The sequence below is a fragment of the Tenebrio molitor genome, chromosome 1, assembly GCF_963966145.1.
Source record: "Tenebrio molitor chromosome 1, icTenMoli1.1, whole genome shotgun sequence".
Classification (NCBI taxonomy): Eukaryota; Metazoa; Arthropoda; class Insecta; order Coleoptera; family Tenebrionidae; genus Tenebrio; species Tenebrio molitor.
Window position 1 is genome coordinate 29,898,343 of NC_091046.1, and position 14,384 is coordinate 29,912,726.

Sequence of the window (14,384 nt, forward strand, 5' to 3'; positions counted from 1 at the left end):
TGTATAATTTTTGCGAATATATCATGACATGACGTTTTTTATATTCGCTTTGAGCCAAAACGGTGCAAGAAGAAATGATGTGTTCAATGGTTTCCCCTTCAGTTCCGCAAATCCTACATTTATCGATGATCGATTGTAAACCGCATATGTGTTTTTTTATAATTTCTTGTATTTATAACACGATCTTGTATTGCAAATATAAAACCCTCAGTCTCAGGATGAATATTTGATTTTTTAAGCCATGCATGAGACGCTTGAATATTAATTTCTGGCTGTTCTAACTCTTTAAAATATCTCCCATGTAAAGACTTTTGTTTTATATTTGCTATAGTGTCAGGTATATTTGGCTCAACAATATCTGAAATTACATTATCACTTAAATTTAAAGGTGTGTAACCTTTATCCGCTGAAACCAAAGCATTAAAAAAAGTGTTATCACGAGCTCTATTGAGAAAATAATTTTTTAGTGAAGCAATTTGATTGTGTTGTAGAATTTCTAGATTTGAAAAACCCCTACCACCATTTTCGCGTGGTAAATTAAATCATTCAATAGCAGATTTGGGGTGATGTTTACAAAATTTTGTAAAGAGAACTCTAGTTTGAATATTTATATTCTGTAAATTAGTTTTGGACCATTTTATAACACCAAAAGAATAGGTCAACAATGGAACAGCATATGTATTAACTGCTTTAATTAAATTATTACCGTTTAATTTTGATTTTAAAATAGGTTTAATTCTTAAATAAAATTGTTTTTCTAAATTTTCTTTTATAATTGAATGTTGAATATTATTTGATTGATTAATACCTAAATATTTATAAAATTCTCCTTTATTTAAATTTTTAATGATTTCTCCTTCTTTAGTTATATATTCTAAATTTTCGTAATGACCGCGACATATTGATTGCGTTTTACACTTATCAATACCAAAACTCATGCCAATATCATTTGAGAAATTTTCAGTTATTGTTAGTAAAGATAAAATGTGATTCTTTTTAGATGCATAAAGTTTTATGTCATCCATATAAAGAAGGTGGTTTAATTTGGATAGTGTGGTATTATTAACTCTAATATTGAAACCATAAAAATGTTGTTACACAGTCTAGGACTGGTTTACAAATCTATGAGGGGCGTGATGACCAACTCAATAGACCGGGACCAATGGCTTAACGTGACTTCCGAATCACGAGATAGAATATAGCCTTTTTTTTTAATTTCGGAATCGAACCCGCGACCCTCGCGTCCCTGAGCCGAAACGGACTCCCTTAGGCTATATTCTGCCTTATATTATATTATTATTAACGGTAAAACAATGTAAACAAAGATATACTCGTACATCATTATTTTTCGATTTCCAAAGCTTCTAAATTCTCTATTATGCAGGATTAGATATTGGCAGTGAGTGATCTTGTACTTTGTGATAATATGTATGATTAGAGGTAGCTGTCATGACAATTTAATACATATATTTCGAAATTATTGATCTGTTAAATGCCACTTTCAAAGACCGCCAAATCAGCAAGGGCTGGTTGCACCAACGCCAGTTAAAGTTAACTGTAGATTAAAATGCTTCGTTTAATCTGTAGTTAAATTTAACTCACGTTGGTGCAACCGGCCCCAAATAAGTCCAATAGAATTTTTTTAAACATTTTTCTGACGTTTACGGTAAGCTCTTCTACACCGTAGTACACCGTTAGCACTCCATTTTTGGGACACCTGTATTTATATATTTCTAACACATTTCTCAAACATTGTTATAACAATAGGTAATTAAAGTAACGAAGCATTTTAACCTACAGTTAACGTTAACTGGCGTCGGTGAAATCGGCCGTATGTGATTTTTATTCTAATGCCGATTTGTTTTAATTTGTGTGAGTGAATAGTGAAATGATTCCGAGTCGTACCAAAATCATTGTAAGGGAACACCAGCTTGAGTGTTCAAAAAATAGGAATACTTTTTAATTTATAAAAAAAAGATTACAAAAATAATTTACAATTTTATTTTTTTCGTTTATTTAACCGAGTTTTAACATTCAAATTTTGGCTAAAACAATTTGAATAATAAACAAATTTAAAAGTATCGACTGCAGCCGAGTGTAGAACGTACGTTGTCTTTATAAAATAAATTGTGGATGTTCAATTAAGTATTCGCAAGTGTTGAATTCGCAATCAGAGGGGGAAAATGAACAAAAAGTACAAACATTGAGGAAACAAACATCTATTAGTTTAATTAAAGAGGCGTCTCTCATTTCATTGTACAGTTCGGATTTTCTTTTGATGAGTGAACTGAAACACCTCAGAAATCGTCTCACTTGAAGACACAGTTATTAATATTTTTTCACAAAGAATTTAACATTTTCGGTTTCAAACATTTAAATGAGCACAAAGTACATGAACAATAAAGAAAATTAATTAAAATTAACAGTTCGCACATCTCTCGGTGGTTTTGTCTACCTCTCTATCTCTATTTATATGTGATCAGTTCGACCTAGTTTTGACTCAAGCAACTCATAAATTAACACAAATTAACAAACTGCTGGATTACATGTGTATTACAATAAAAGCCCCAAATCCTATTTGGAGGATGCTAGTGGTCAAAATCTCTGATCTACCCAATCTCTAAACCTTTTATCATTTCTTTAAGTGATGTAAATTTTTTTTGCAATTAAAATTGTTTTATGGAAATCTTTCAACAACACTCGAAAACATGATGTTATTCAAAATATTTCTGTATATCTCTTTGTTAAAACAAGCTCCCTGATCTTCTACAGTTATCCACGCCCATACATTAACTGAAAACCGTTTACCATCATTTATATCTTTCTTCAAACCGTTGATTTCTTGGTCTATAGATCCGAAAACACAACGCTGCTCCAGAAATCATCTCTGTTAAAGTACTGGAGTGCAAATCCTACTCTAACTCTATTGTCTTTGTTTTTTTAACTTAAGAATTTCTTGGGGCTGCACTGTTTATTAATCCAGCTGTCCTTATACGTCTCCGTGCAGTTCTAACTGAACCTGGAAAATGTGCTTCGTCTAGGGCTTTCACTGCTGTGGAAACGGGTTCCTGGGAAATGTAATTTACCGAAGCAGCATCTTCTGCTTCGCCAGAGTCACTTGGACGTCCAGATCCGGGACGATGTTGAATATTATGCTGTTGCTCGTATTTTTTTATTATTTTTTTATTTTGGATATGCAGCTTACACTTAAATCAGCTGCAACGCGTCTTTATGACCAACCTTTTTCTAATTTTGAAATTGCTCTTTTCTTTTCGCTTTCATTCAAATGTCGAGGCATTTTATGGCTTTCAGGTTATTTTCATGTAGGTACTTAATTTGACATTGATATTTATGTAAATGAAAATCTACAACGCCTATGTTTGAATATCCTAGAAAAGACTTAATTACAAATCTAAAAAATAGGTTTTTCAATTTTTCTAGTCACAATTGTACCTATCTTATTTATTATTTTAAAGTAGTTTTATGTAATACTTTTGTTGTCACTAGATACGATTATATATTTACGGTATTGCAAGACTATTAGATTATAATGTTCGAATATATAATTACGGGGGTAGTGTTTTATTATTTTATAATTTATGTATGTACAAGCGCAAGCGCATGTCAGGGGTATTTCCGTTCCTCTAGCGCAGGGTACGCAGTGTTTCCCATTCGTTTTTCCTTAGCACCGGCGAAAACATCACGAGAAAAGTGCGCGGACCACGTGAAACCTAACATTTCATATAAAATAAATCTCATAGTGCAATTTAAAATTAATTGACTTAAAATTTGCAAATTTAATAATTCGTGTTTATAAAATATATCAGACATTTTTATTAGACCTAGGACAACGATTTACAATAAATAACTCTAAAAGTGCGTTAAGTGTTAAAATGTAAAGAAATTTAAAAGTGATACGTTGACTTTCATCAGCTTTCAAAAGATTACTCGCACTGAAAGTAAAAGTCGTTGCGTGAGATGAAAAATTAGGTAGCTGGAGCAAACTAATATCGTTTTCTATGGTGTTACCTATACGCATCAATCATTTTTACTTATCTAGAGGCTAAATCGATTTTTGTAACTTTATGCAAAACTCCTATATTAAATTTTCTTTTTCAAACGTTTAAAATATGGAATATTTTTTAAAAAAAGGTCTTCTGCAAATTCTTACATAAGGTTGAAGTTTTAATAAATTATAAGTTAAAATAAATTTAGTGTACACCAAAACCTAGTGTCTACTTAACATTCGTCAAATTTTTTGAAAGATTATTGCAGTGTAAACTAAAGTTTGTATAGATAATGTAAAATTTAACGGACACAATGAAAAGTATGTTAGTGTTAGCTTTCGTGGCCATCATTGCATTTTGTGGTGGTTTAACAGCTCCTGCTTGCGTGTGCGATAAAAGAGAATGTGAAATCGTCAACGAAGTGGACTGTCCTGGACTTGGAATCGTTGTCTGGGATCCTTGCAAGTAAGATATCACCCAACAGTATTTTGCTTCATCGCAGAGAATCGCAAAGTAAAAATACTACTTACAAATTATTTTCTTTCCTTCATGGTTTCGTCTATCGGCTAGAGTGTATTAACTCTCTTAAATGGGTATTCATAATTTATAATTAGGTCAAGCGACGGTCAATAAGCAAAAGCAATAGTGGTATATTCTACTGAAACCTTGAATACAGGATACATGTAGCTATATTTACCAAAGTGTTTTCATGACCTGTTTTGTTGTAGTAATTGTTGTTAGTAGTAACCACTTGAAAACCACAAAAACATCGACTAACAGAGCAATTGCTGTAATTTCGGTTTTATGGGTATTTTAGAGAAAATTTAATTAATAAATAATATTCTACCGCATATGTTGTAACTTATTAAATAAAATAAATAATAAAACTACCTACATCGTAATTGTGAATAAATTAACTTTTAAATACATAATCTTCCGAGAAAAACTTGTCATAATTTTTTAATTGTAATTAGCAGAATTTTGTATTTATCCGTTTTTTCGTTATTATTTTGCATCAAATTCTAAATACAATATCTATTTGAATTTTCGGCACTATTTCACTAGACTGTGTGCACTTTGTTTATCTGTAAAACTGAAATTGAATTTTTTGGTTTAAAATTTACGTCAATTATTTACATTACATTATAATTTAAAAATTGTTGTTTATGTACAGTCGTTCACCAAAATAAAATACGACAAAGTGTTACCTTAGACAGTTTCACAATTCAAAGAATTGTGTAGTGTAACTGGGACGTATGTGTCTCAGATTATAACTTGATTTAACTTAACAATTGATCTACAAAAAGTTAGGTTGTGTTTTTAGCACTGTATTTTTATTTATGTTTAATTCGGCAGCAATTGCACGTATTGATACCCCATTCCTTAATTTTGTGGTGATTACCGCTTTCTGTTCTAGCGTTAAGTTCGGCATTATAATTATCTAATACTGATTAAGTGATTAATATCGTCGTGATGACCGTTTTTTTTAATTGTTGACACTTTTGCTTCCTAAGAGATGGATTTTGCAGACATATCGAATTACAGAATCGAAATTTACTTTGTCCCATTTTATTTTGGTCAACGACTGTACGTATGACTATAATTTTCTAGAAAAAGTAGGTAAATATAATGTTTAAAGTAAATTTTTTTAGAATATAAGGAATAATTTTAGAGATTAAAAAGGTATGTTTTCTACGTGACATTTAGAACTTTATGAGCAAAGGTTATACACCACCTTATGAATTACGATGAAAAGACAACTCAAATATTTGTTGTGTCGTTGAAGATCGCATAGAAATCGATAATCTCTTATCTGAACATTGATATAAAACTTGTTGACATTGTCTACGCGAAGTAATCCATCGATGTAGTGCATTGGAATCATATTTTTTTTTAGTTGTTTGCTGCAATTATCTATATGCAAGGTGTCTCACTCAAATTTAAATTTTTTTCTAAATAGTAAATTTAATTGGAAATAAATTTTATGTTAACGTTTTGTCATAATGCAGAAGTTTAACACATACTTGCCTTTTAAATATTTCTTATAAATTGTCTCTTTTTTTAAAATGATTTATTTGAAAAACAGTGTTACTGTAAAATAAATATAAAGTTATTTTGGCTATACCCATTGTCTCTTTGCTAATATGTAATAAGCCAAATTTTTACAGTTTAATATAACGGTACATTTAAGTTTAGGAAAAATGAGATTTATAGAACACTAACCAAAAAGCTTTCGAAATTATTACATATTACATTAGCTGGTACATAATTATTAATTATCTTAGGCCCGCTTTCACCAACGCCAGTTAACGTTAACTGTAGGTTAAAATGCTTCGTTACTTTAGTTACCTATTGTTATAACAATGTTTTCGTATATTCCGTACATAACTCACGTTGGTGAAACCGGCCCTTAAAGTTGTAGAGTACCTAGTTACTGTATTACATTAATGTAAACTAATTGAAATGCCTGCAGCAATCAAAATGAACGAAATTTCGAACAGACTGTTATATTGGAAGCATTTAATTAGGAGTTTCACTTTTTGTAATTTGTCAGTTTAATCAGATTTCATTTTAAATAAATAAAATTAGTTTGGTAGTTTATATGAATTCGGTCATATTGACTTTTTGGAATAACAATTTTTGACAATTACTTACGGTCATAAAACGTGGTCACTAGCATTTTAGGATTAGATATTATGTTTATAAAACACACATTATTCGATTATTATTAGTAAAAGGAAATAAATATAAATAGTTGCACTATATAAATGTATTCGTTCGTGAACAATTCAGCAAAAATACCGGGTGATCAAGAAGGACTGTTTAAGTTGGTAGTACAATTAAGAAAATTTTTTAATTCGGTTATTTATAACACTGCAACTGGATATGTTTTGTTGGTTTATTTGACAAATATCTGATATAGGTATACCATTAATAACGACAAGCCACCAACAACCGGAAGTTACTCCTGTTATACGATTTAAAATACGATCCAGTGTTACCAACTTAAACAGTTCTTCTTGATCACCCCGTAGCTTATGATTTATTATTGTTTTTGTTGTTTAATGAATTGTTTCGATTGGAAGCATTTTTGATAATGACAGGAATTCTAATTTATGTATTTCATCATTTTTGAAATGCGTGACAAGTTACACATATTTTACAACTGCAATTGTATAAAAATGTTTAATTTTTTATATTACCGGGTGATCAAGAAGGACTGTTTAAGTTGGCAGTACAATTAAGAAAATTTTTTAATTCGGTTATTTATAACACTGCAACCGGATATGTTTTGTTGGTTTATTTGACAAATATCTGATGTAGGTATAGCATTAACAACGACAAGCCATCAACAACCGAAAGTTACTTCTGTTATACGATTTAAAATACAATTCAGTGTTACCAACTTAAACAGTCCTATTTGATCACCCCGTATATATTTAAGTTAAATTTTATTACTTAGTATGTATTAGAATTGATAATAAAACATCGATTAATTTCCATCCGCGGAGGACTGGTTTATTGTCTGTAAATTAAGTATAAATAAAAACAAGAGGGTGGTAATATTTACATTAAAAAAAAATCAGATAAAGTTGTAAGTTATACATACTAAAATATCATGGTATAAACATTGATACTAAATTGAATTGAAAAGGAACATGGCAGTCAAGTGGAATTTATTTTTCCAGAAATTCTTACTTGCTTCGGAATATGCCTCTGTTTAGAATGGCTAAAAACGTATTTTGCTGTGATTCCCGGACATCAGCTATTTAAGTTGCAAAGATAAGTTGGATATCGGTCTTTTTATATTGCCATGATTTGAACATATTATTTATAATTATGACATTAAGGCTCGGTTTATTCACCTTCAAGTAAATTTATCTGGCCAGCAGTTGCTATTGGTGGATCCATGGTAATTATCGTTCAAATAAAGTTACTTGAAGGTGAATAAACCGGGCCTTAGTCACAAGGCAAATAAATATTCGTAGAAAAAAATAACACTCACGAAACCTAATGTTAATTGCATTTTTTTAACGTACCTTCAGTTACAAATAAAGTTTTAGCCAATTAAGTAAATAATTCCCTTTGTTCTCTTATTTTTTATTTAAATAGATTGTGTAAACGATTGTGTAAACAATTCCTAAATGATGGAACTTATACAAAATATTTCACGAGTGATAATGAGGCCGGTGGAATTGAAAATGCAACCCACAATACAATACACAATACAATGTCAAAATTTACGAAACTGCACAGTTAACTATGTTTTATGTTTTTTAAATAAAAAAAAACAAATATCCATGTTAACTTTGGAAATGTATTTTCAATTCCGTCGGGCTCATAATCACTGGTGAAATACCCTGTATATAGATATTTTTTTAAAACTAAGTATGAACACTTATTATATAAACAATTAACAAATTGAATTTAACGAATGATGTTTTCAGAAGAATAAATATTAGCTCTAGTTTCAAAGAAACGGCATAATGTACGGTTGGCTTCAAAAAAAAACGGGAACTGTCAGAAAAAGTTCTGTCAGATTTTATTAAATTTTTATAATTTGAATTTAGGTTAAAAAACTGCACTTATGTGTCAGAAATACTACTGTCAAACAGACACAAATTGACATAAATTGACAAATTAAATTTCCAATTCACATTAGGTCAAATTTCATTTCCCGTTTTTTTTTAAGGCAACTGTAATACCGACGTTCAGTACAATTTTGCCCTTTGCATTAGCCATAGGTATATGTATATTGTTTTATTACATTATTAAGTCAATCATTCCTTCTTGAAGTGTAAAATGGTCAAAATAATTCTTTCAACTACCTCAAATTCGTTCGGGTACCATCATAAAGGAATTTTGTTTCTTTATTCAAATTTGAAGGTCCTACGTTAACAGAATGTAAAAAAATAATATTGCGTATATTCCAGACTGAAGCTAATTATTTTTTTAACCTTACTTTTTGAACGTAGTGTAATTAAAACATTAAACGACGAATAACTCGAGTAAAGAATAACAGTTTTTTTTGACAAGAAAATTGGCCTTGATAGTAGGTATACTTTTAAACACACAACATTTTGACTTTGTTGTGTTATATTATGTTCTGTGTCAATGTTAAGGAACTTCCTCACGATGTGACATGAGTATAATAATATACCTTTTTGAATTTCAACTACCAATGTGTTACCTAAATCCAGAATTTTTAAATTTTTAAAAAGAGTTTGCGGTACTATTCCCGTTGTTGAAATTACAAGTGGTAAAATCGAAATTTTTTCTAAACACCAAAGATTTGTTATAGCAACGGAGAGCTCTAAATATTTATTAATTTTTGTGTTATATGTCTGTGTTATATTATGTGAATTTGGAACAGCTACATCTAAAAGATATGCTTGCTTTTGTTGTTTATTTAAAATTATAATGTCTGGTCTGTTATGCTTAATATGAATGTCAGTTAAATCTGTTCTATCAAAATATAATTTGTAATTATCATTTTCCAAACAACTTTCTGGTGTATAACTATAATGTGGTTGTGTATTCTTTAATAAATTGAATTTAACACCTAAATTCATGTGTATAATTTTAGCGAATATATCATATCATGACGTTTTTTATATTCGCTTTGAGGCAAAACGGTGCAAGAAGAAATGATGTGTTCAATTGTTTCCTCTTCAGTTCCGCAAATCCTACATTTATCAATTTATCGATTGTAAATCGCATATGTGTTTTTTTATAATTTCTTGTATTTATAACACGATCTTGATTTGCAAATATAAAACCCTCCGTCTCAGGGTGAATATTTGATTTCTTAAGCCATGCATAATAATATTATTATTATTAGACTATAGTCTTAAATATTCTCATGGAATTTTTTGAAAGGTTGAAACACGTTGAGATGTTTCCGAGACTTTTATTTACTACATTTTATTTGAGTTTTATTTCAAGAGCAGAAGCACAGTTCAGTTATATGTAAGTTTTAATCTAGTAAACCTGAAATGAAAATCTGTTATTGTAAATTGTAACTTGGACACTTATTACAAATTTTTCGAAACGAAAACCATCGGTAGATCTCATTTATGATTGGCAAAATTGATTGGAAACCATTTTTTTTGCATTTAATGACCGCTTCTAATAAGAAGCTAATTAGTTTTTGATGAACAATCTTCTTATGTCACGACGATTCACTTTTAATCTATTTTATGAAGTTTTTTCTATCTTATTTTATGGTATTATTATATCAGGAAAATTTTAATTTATTTAAATTAATATTTGAAAAACCAATGTGGATTAGATGCTGTATAAAGAATATTTTTCACTCTAGGATTTGATCTAGCCGTGGGAGGATAAAAGATTAACACGTTTCATTTCTCGTTTGTATCACTTTCTTGTAGTAACTAACAAGACGTTGGGTTCTCGTGAAGAAAACTTTAATCAACGTGAAGTGTCGATCTCGATGCTGGTGTTGCGTTTTCTTATTTTACGTTGCGATCTAGAAATTTTTCCTTTTTAGCCGAACTGATTAAATTAGTTTTTTGGCATATTATTCGGTAGTTTTTATTATCCTTTTTAAAATAAAATTATTAGAATGGCTCATACGAGGCAAACAGGTTAATTATGTAAACCTAAGATTTTCACTTGGTAAATTCAACTTTATAAACGAGTTTAAAAGTTGGTTATCTAATTTTAAGGTGTAACCTGGTTACTTGGAAGACAAAATGGGATTTAGTCAGTTTGCGGGATCGATAATTCGTTTAATTGTTCGAAATAAATTCGAAAACCGTCGTCCTACAGCGAAAATTAAAATTCCGCTGCAATTCTGCAAATTCGACACAATCTAATTTACACTAGTGAAAAAAATCGAGTGGGGCCAAAATAATGGTGTTATTGCCGTCCTTATGGGACGTGATCCGACTTGAAATGGTTTCTGCTGCTACTGGATTATATAATGAAACCACTTGCTGTGGTATCATTAATTCTAAACACTCAGCTAGTATTAATTAGTCCCGGTTAAGTTAAATAAATAATGCAGTCTTCTAATGGATAACGAGTTGAAGGTTTACCTTCGCCAACCAACACTGGGCACTTTTGTAATTTCACTGAAACATCCTTATGTAGTTTTTAGTATATAAATTAATACAAATTAGCTACGCATCCTCATCTTATGAGATGATTTTCTTACTAGAAAATGAAAAATAAAATAATAAAATGAGGGAAATTAACGATTTATTGACGTAAAGTAAATATGTACTGGATTCTGTTAAGGCTTTTCAGAGAATAAAATCATAACAAAACTTATCGAATTTAGCTTAGATGAGGCGCTTTTATCCTCTTATCTCCTTACCACGAAGCAGTATAATGTAAACGCTGTGAAATCGTTCTATTTTGTATGATTTAAATTTTAAATGTAAATTAAAAATCAATGTAACCTAACCTATTGTATTCTTTTTTGCTGTTTTTTTTTTAATAAAACGCATTTACTTCTATTCCAAAATTGAGTGCTTCAGGTATGTGGGGTGTTTGATACACTGGACTGTATTGCTATATACATTTATTTACACAAATAAATATACACCATCATGTTGGGGTGTCAAGACCAGTTGTCTCGAACTCTACAATCTTCCTTTTACTGAGTTCTGTTCTATTCTGTTGTTACTCTACTTCACTACACTTTACATAACTATCACTAAATTCAAACAGGGTGGGGGTGGCTACCCCCGTACAGAGGGGCGCACATCTTCGGTACAGAAACCCAACCCTAGGTACTGCAAGTACCGTACAAGGTAGATCACCAAATATTTTTTTCCATTCCCACAACTGACCCGGCAGTGAACCGGCATTCAGGTTGAAATTCGTCATTAATCATTATAGATATTCCTTAGCTAAAGTGTACAGTATTCCTCGGAAAAACGTGGGGATTGTCAAAATCTACTTGTTTTTATTTTTATGTAAGAAAGTGTACGCAAAATATTATATTTTATTCAACACTTTTTATTATGAGGTCTATAAAACACTAGTGGACTTATATATACCGGGTGATTCAGTTTGGTATTCGCGGCCCTATATTTTTTTTGTTTTAAGAAAAAAGTATAGCAGACCATATACCGGATATCAACCACCAAACCTGGCCATAGGCACATTAGCACATTACACATATTAAAATAATATATGAGTTGCTATGAAATATATTATTGTGTAATGTCATATTGACGGCTATAATTATCATCCGTACAAACAATGCCATCAGGAAACTTTTGATGTAGGTAACGTAGAAAGTAGAAATAATTTTGAAATTTGGAAAAGGGAAGAACGATCACAGAGCAGTATTATGCTCAATTATTGGACAAATTTGACGAAACAATAATATGTTTCATAGCAACTCATATATAATTTTAATATGTGTAATGTGCCTATGGCCAGGTTTGGTGGTTGATACCCGGTATATTTGTAAATTGCTTATGAAACTACAATAGATGAGGTTGTCAAATCTTCTCTACGATGACATAACGGTTGTTTTTTTAAATTTGGCGTCGAAGTAGGCGTTGAACTGTCGATTGTGAACGCACTATACAGGTTACGGATCACGGATCAGCTGTTTGAATGTTACGCTTTTACACGAGTGGTGCGCTCTCAATCGACTCTGCAACGCCTACTTCGACGCCAAATTTAAAAAAACACCCTTTATGTCAAAGTTAAGACAGTCAACTTTTTATTTTTTATGAAGAAAAATACAATTAAAATTCGAAATTCACAAAATAATTATGGTAAATTATGAACCCATAATTAAACTGTTTTTATAATGAGAGAGAATTGAACAGTTTATTGAACATCAAAAAATGCAATACATAAAATTAGAATTATATGAAACAGGAATCTCAGATGAAATCATTTGTTGAGGCTTATGATAACATTTATATTCAGGCTATAAAATTTTTGGGGTTTGATGAGCAAGTTCTCATGGCTAAACATTTCTTTCGTGACTTATTTGCCTTATAAGATACTTGTATAATAAATAGCTATAATCAGTATGTACAGTTTCGTAATATTTGACATACATGCATAATCTTATTACTAGAAAAGGTTTAAAATTCCATCCACTCTATAAAAAGTGAGAAAGAAATTCCATGTGTTAAATTACATGAGATACCGCAACCAACCTGAAAATATAAGTACAGTCGATGGAACAATAAAACTGGGACAAAAATGACAATCACATAAGTCAAAATTTACAAATTTGCATCGTTTAATTACGACTTTATCACAAATAGGTTAACTTTGGTATGACATTTTATATAGACATTGACAAATATAATGACAATTCAATGGTCTGATCTACATAGATTACATAGATAAAAAAGTGTCCCAGTTTTATTTGTCCACCGACCGTACGTATATACGAGTATAGTATACCTACATGTACAGTGGCGAGCAAAAAAAGTGAAACATCAAATTCAAAGTGAGGTTAGGGTTAGGACCATGTATTGGTTAGTTCACGCCAAACGTCATGATAATGACTTTGATGTTTCACTTTTTTTGCTCGCCATAAGTACACAGGCGGCCACCCAAAACAAAGCATACATTTGTCATTAAAAAAATGCATTCATCACAAACGCCACTGGACAGGTCCCGTTTTAATCTAGGGAAGGAAAGGATACATCTTTCATTCCCCCCCGAAGGGGGGCGGGCTGCTGAGGCTTTTCAGAGCCGTTTCAGCCACACTGACGGGAAGATTCGGGATGGGTGCGGAAGGAAGGTGGTACGTACTGAGAGGTTGATACTGACCCAGCGTTCGCCTTATCTGTGATATGAAATATACCACGATGTGATGGTGTGGGAAACCTCAGAAAAAAAAATCCACACCTGGTCAGGCGGCACCGGGGTTAGAACCTGGGGTAAAGTGGCGCGCTAGGCGCTTGGCCACAGTACTCAGTTAATCTAGAGAAAAATTGAGAACCCTGTTCCAGGTTCCAGTAGTTACACACTTTTGTGTGGCCGCGTGTGTACATACAAGTCCTTTTTTTTAACGTTGGCTATAGGGATTTACATGGTAAAAAGTTTAGGGTCTGTTAATAAGCTTTTTTGCAGGAATTTTTAAATAAGATTTGGCAGAATATTAGAGTAATATATTTAACAAATAAATCTCAGTTTGAAATTATTTGACAATGTTAGAAATAAGCTTGAACCCCTGGAGGAACTGAAAAATAGAATAACTGAAGGCTGCCGTTTTATAACCGTTAGAGTTACAAAATGTTCGACGAAATTTTTATGATCGTCTTAACAGTAACTAGTTTAATATTGTTGAAGTAAGATTTTATTTATTTTGATGTAAATATGATTTCCTATGTTTTATGTTTATGAAATAAAACTGCAGATATTTCA

General features: G+C 31.1%; 1 protein-coding gene across 2 annotated transcripts in view; it reads left to right on the plus strand.

Moving 5' to 3' along the window:
* The first annotated feature begins 3,676 nt into the window (after window positions 1-3,676).
* cmpy (crimpy) overlaps window positions 3,677-14,384 on the plus strand; it is a 91,075-nt gene continuing 80,367 nt past the window's right edge. For both annotated transcript variants that reach the window (XR_011160481.1, XM_069051616.1), the window contains exon 1: window positions 3,677-4,472. Coding sequence is in view for 1 of the 2 variants with exons in the window: in XM_069051616.1 (XP_068907717.1) it covers window positions 4,321-4,472 (152 nt within the window). In the remaining variant the exon portion in view is untranslated. The remainder of the gene's footprint in view (window positions 4,473-14,384) is intronic.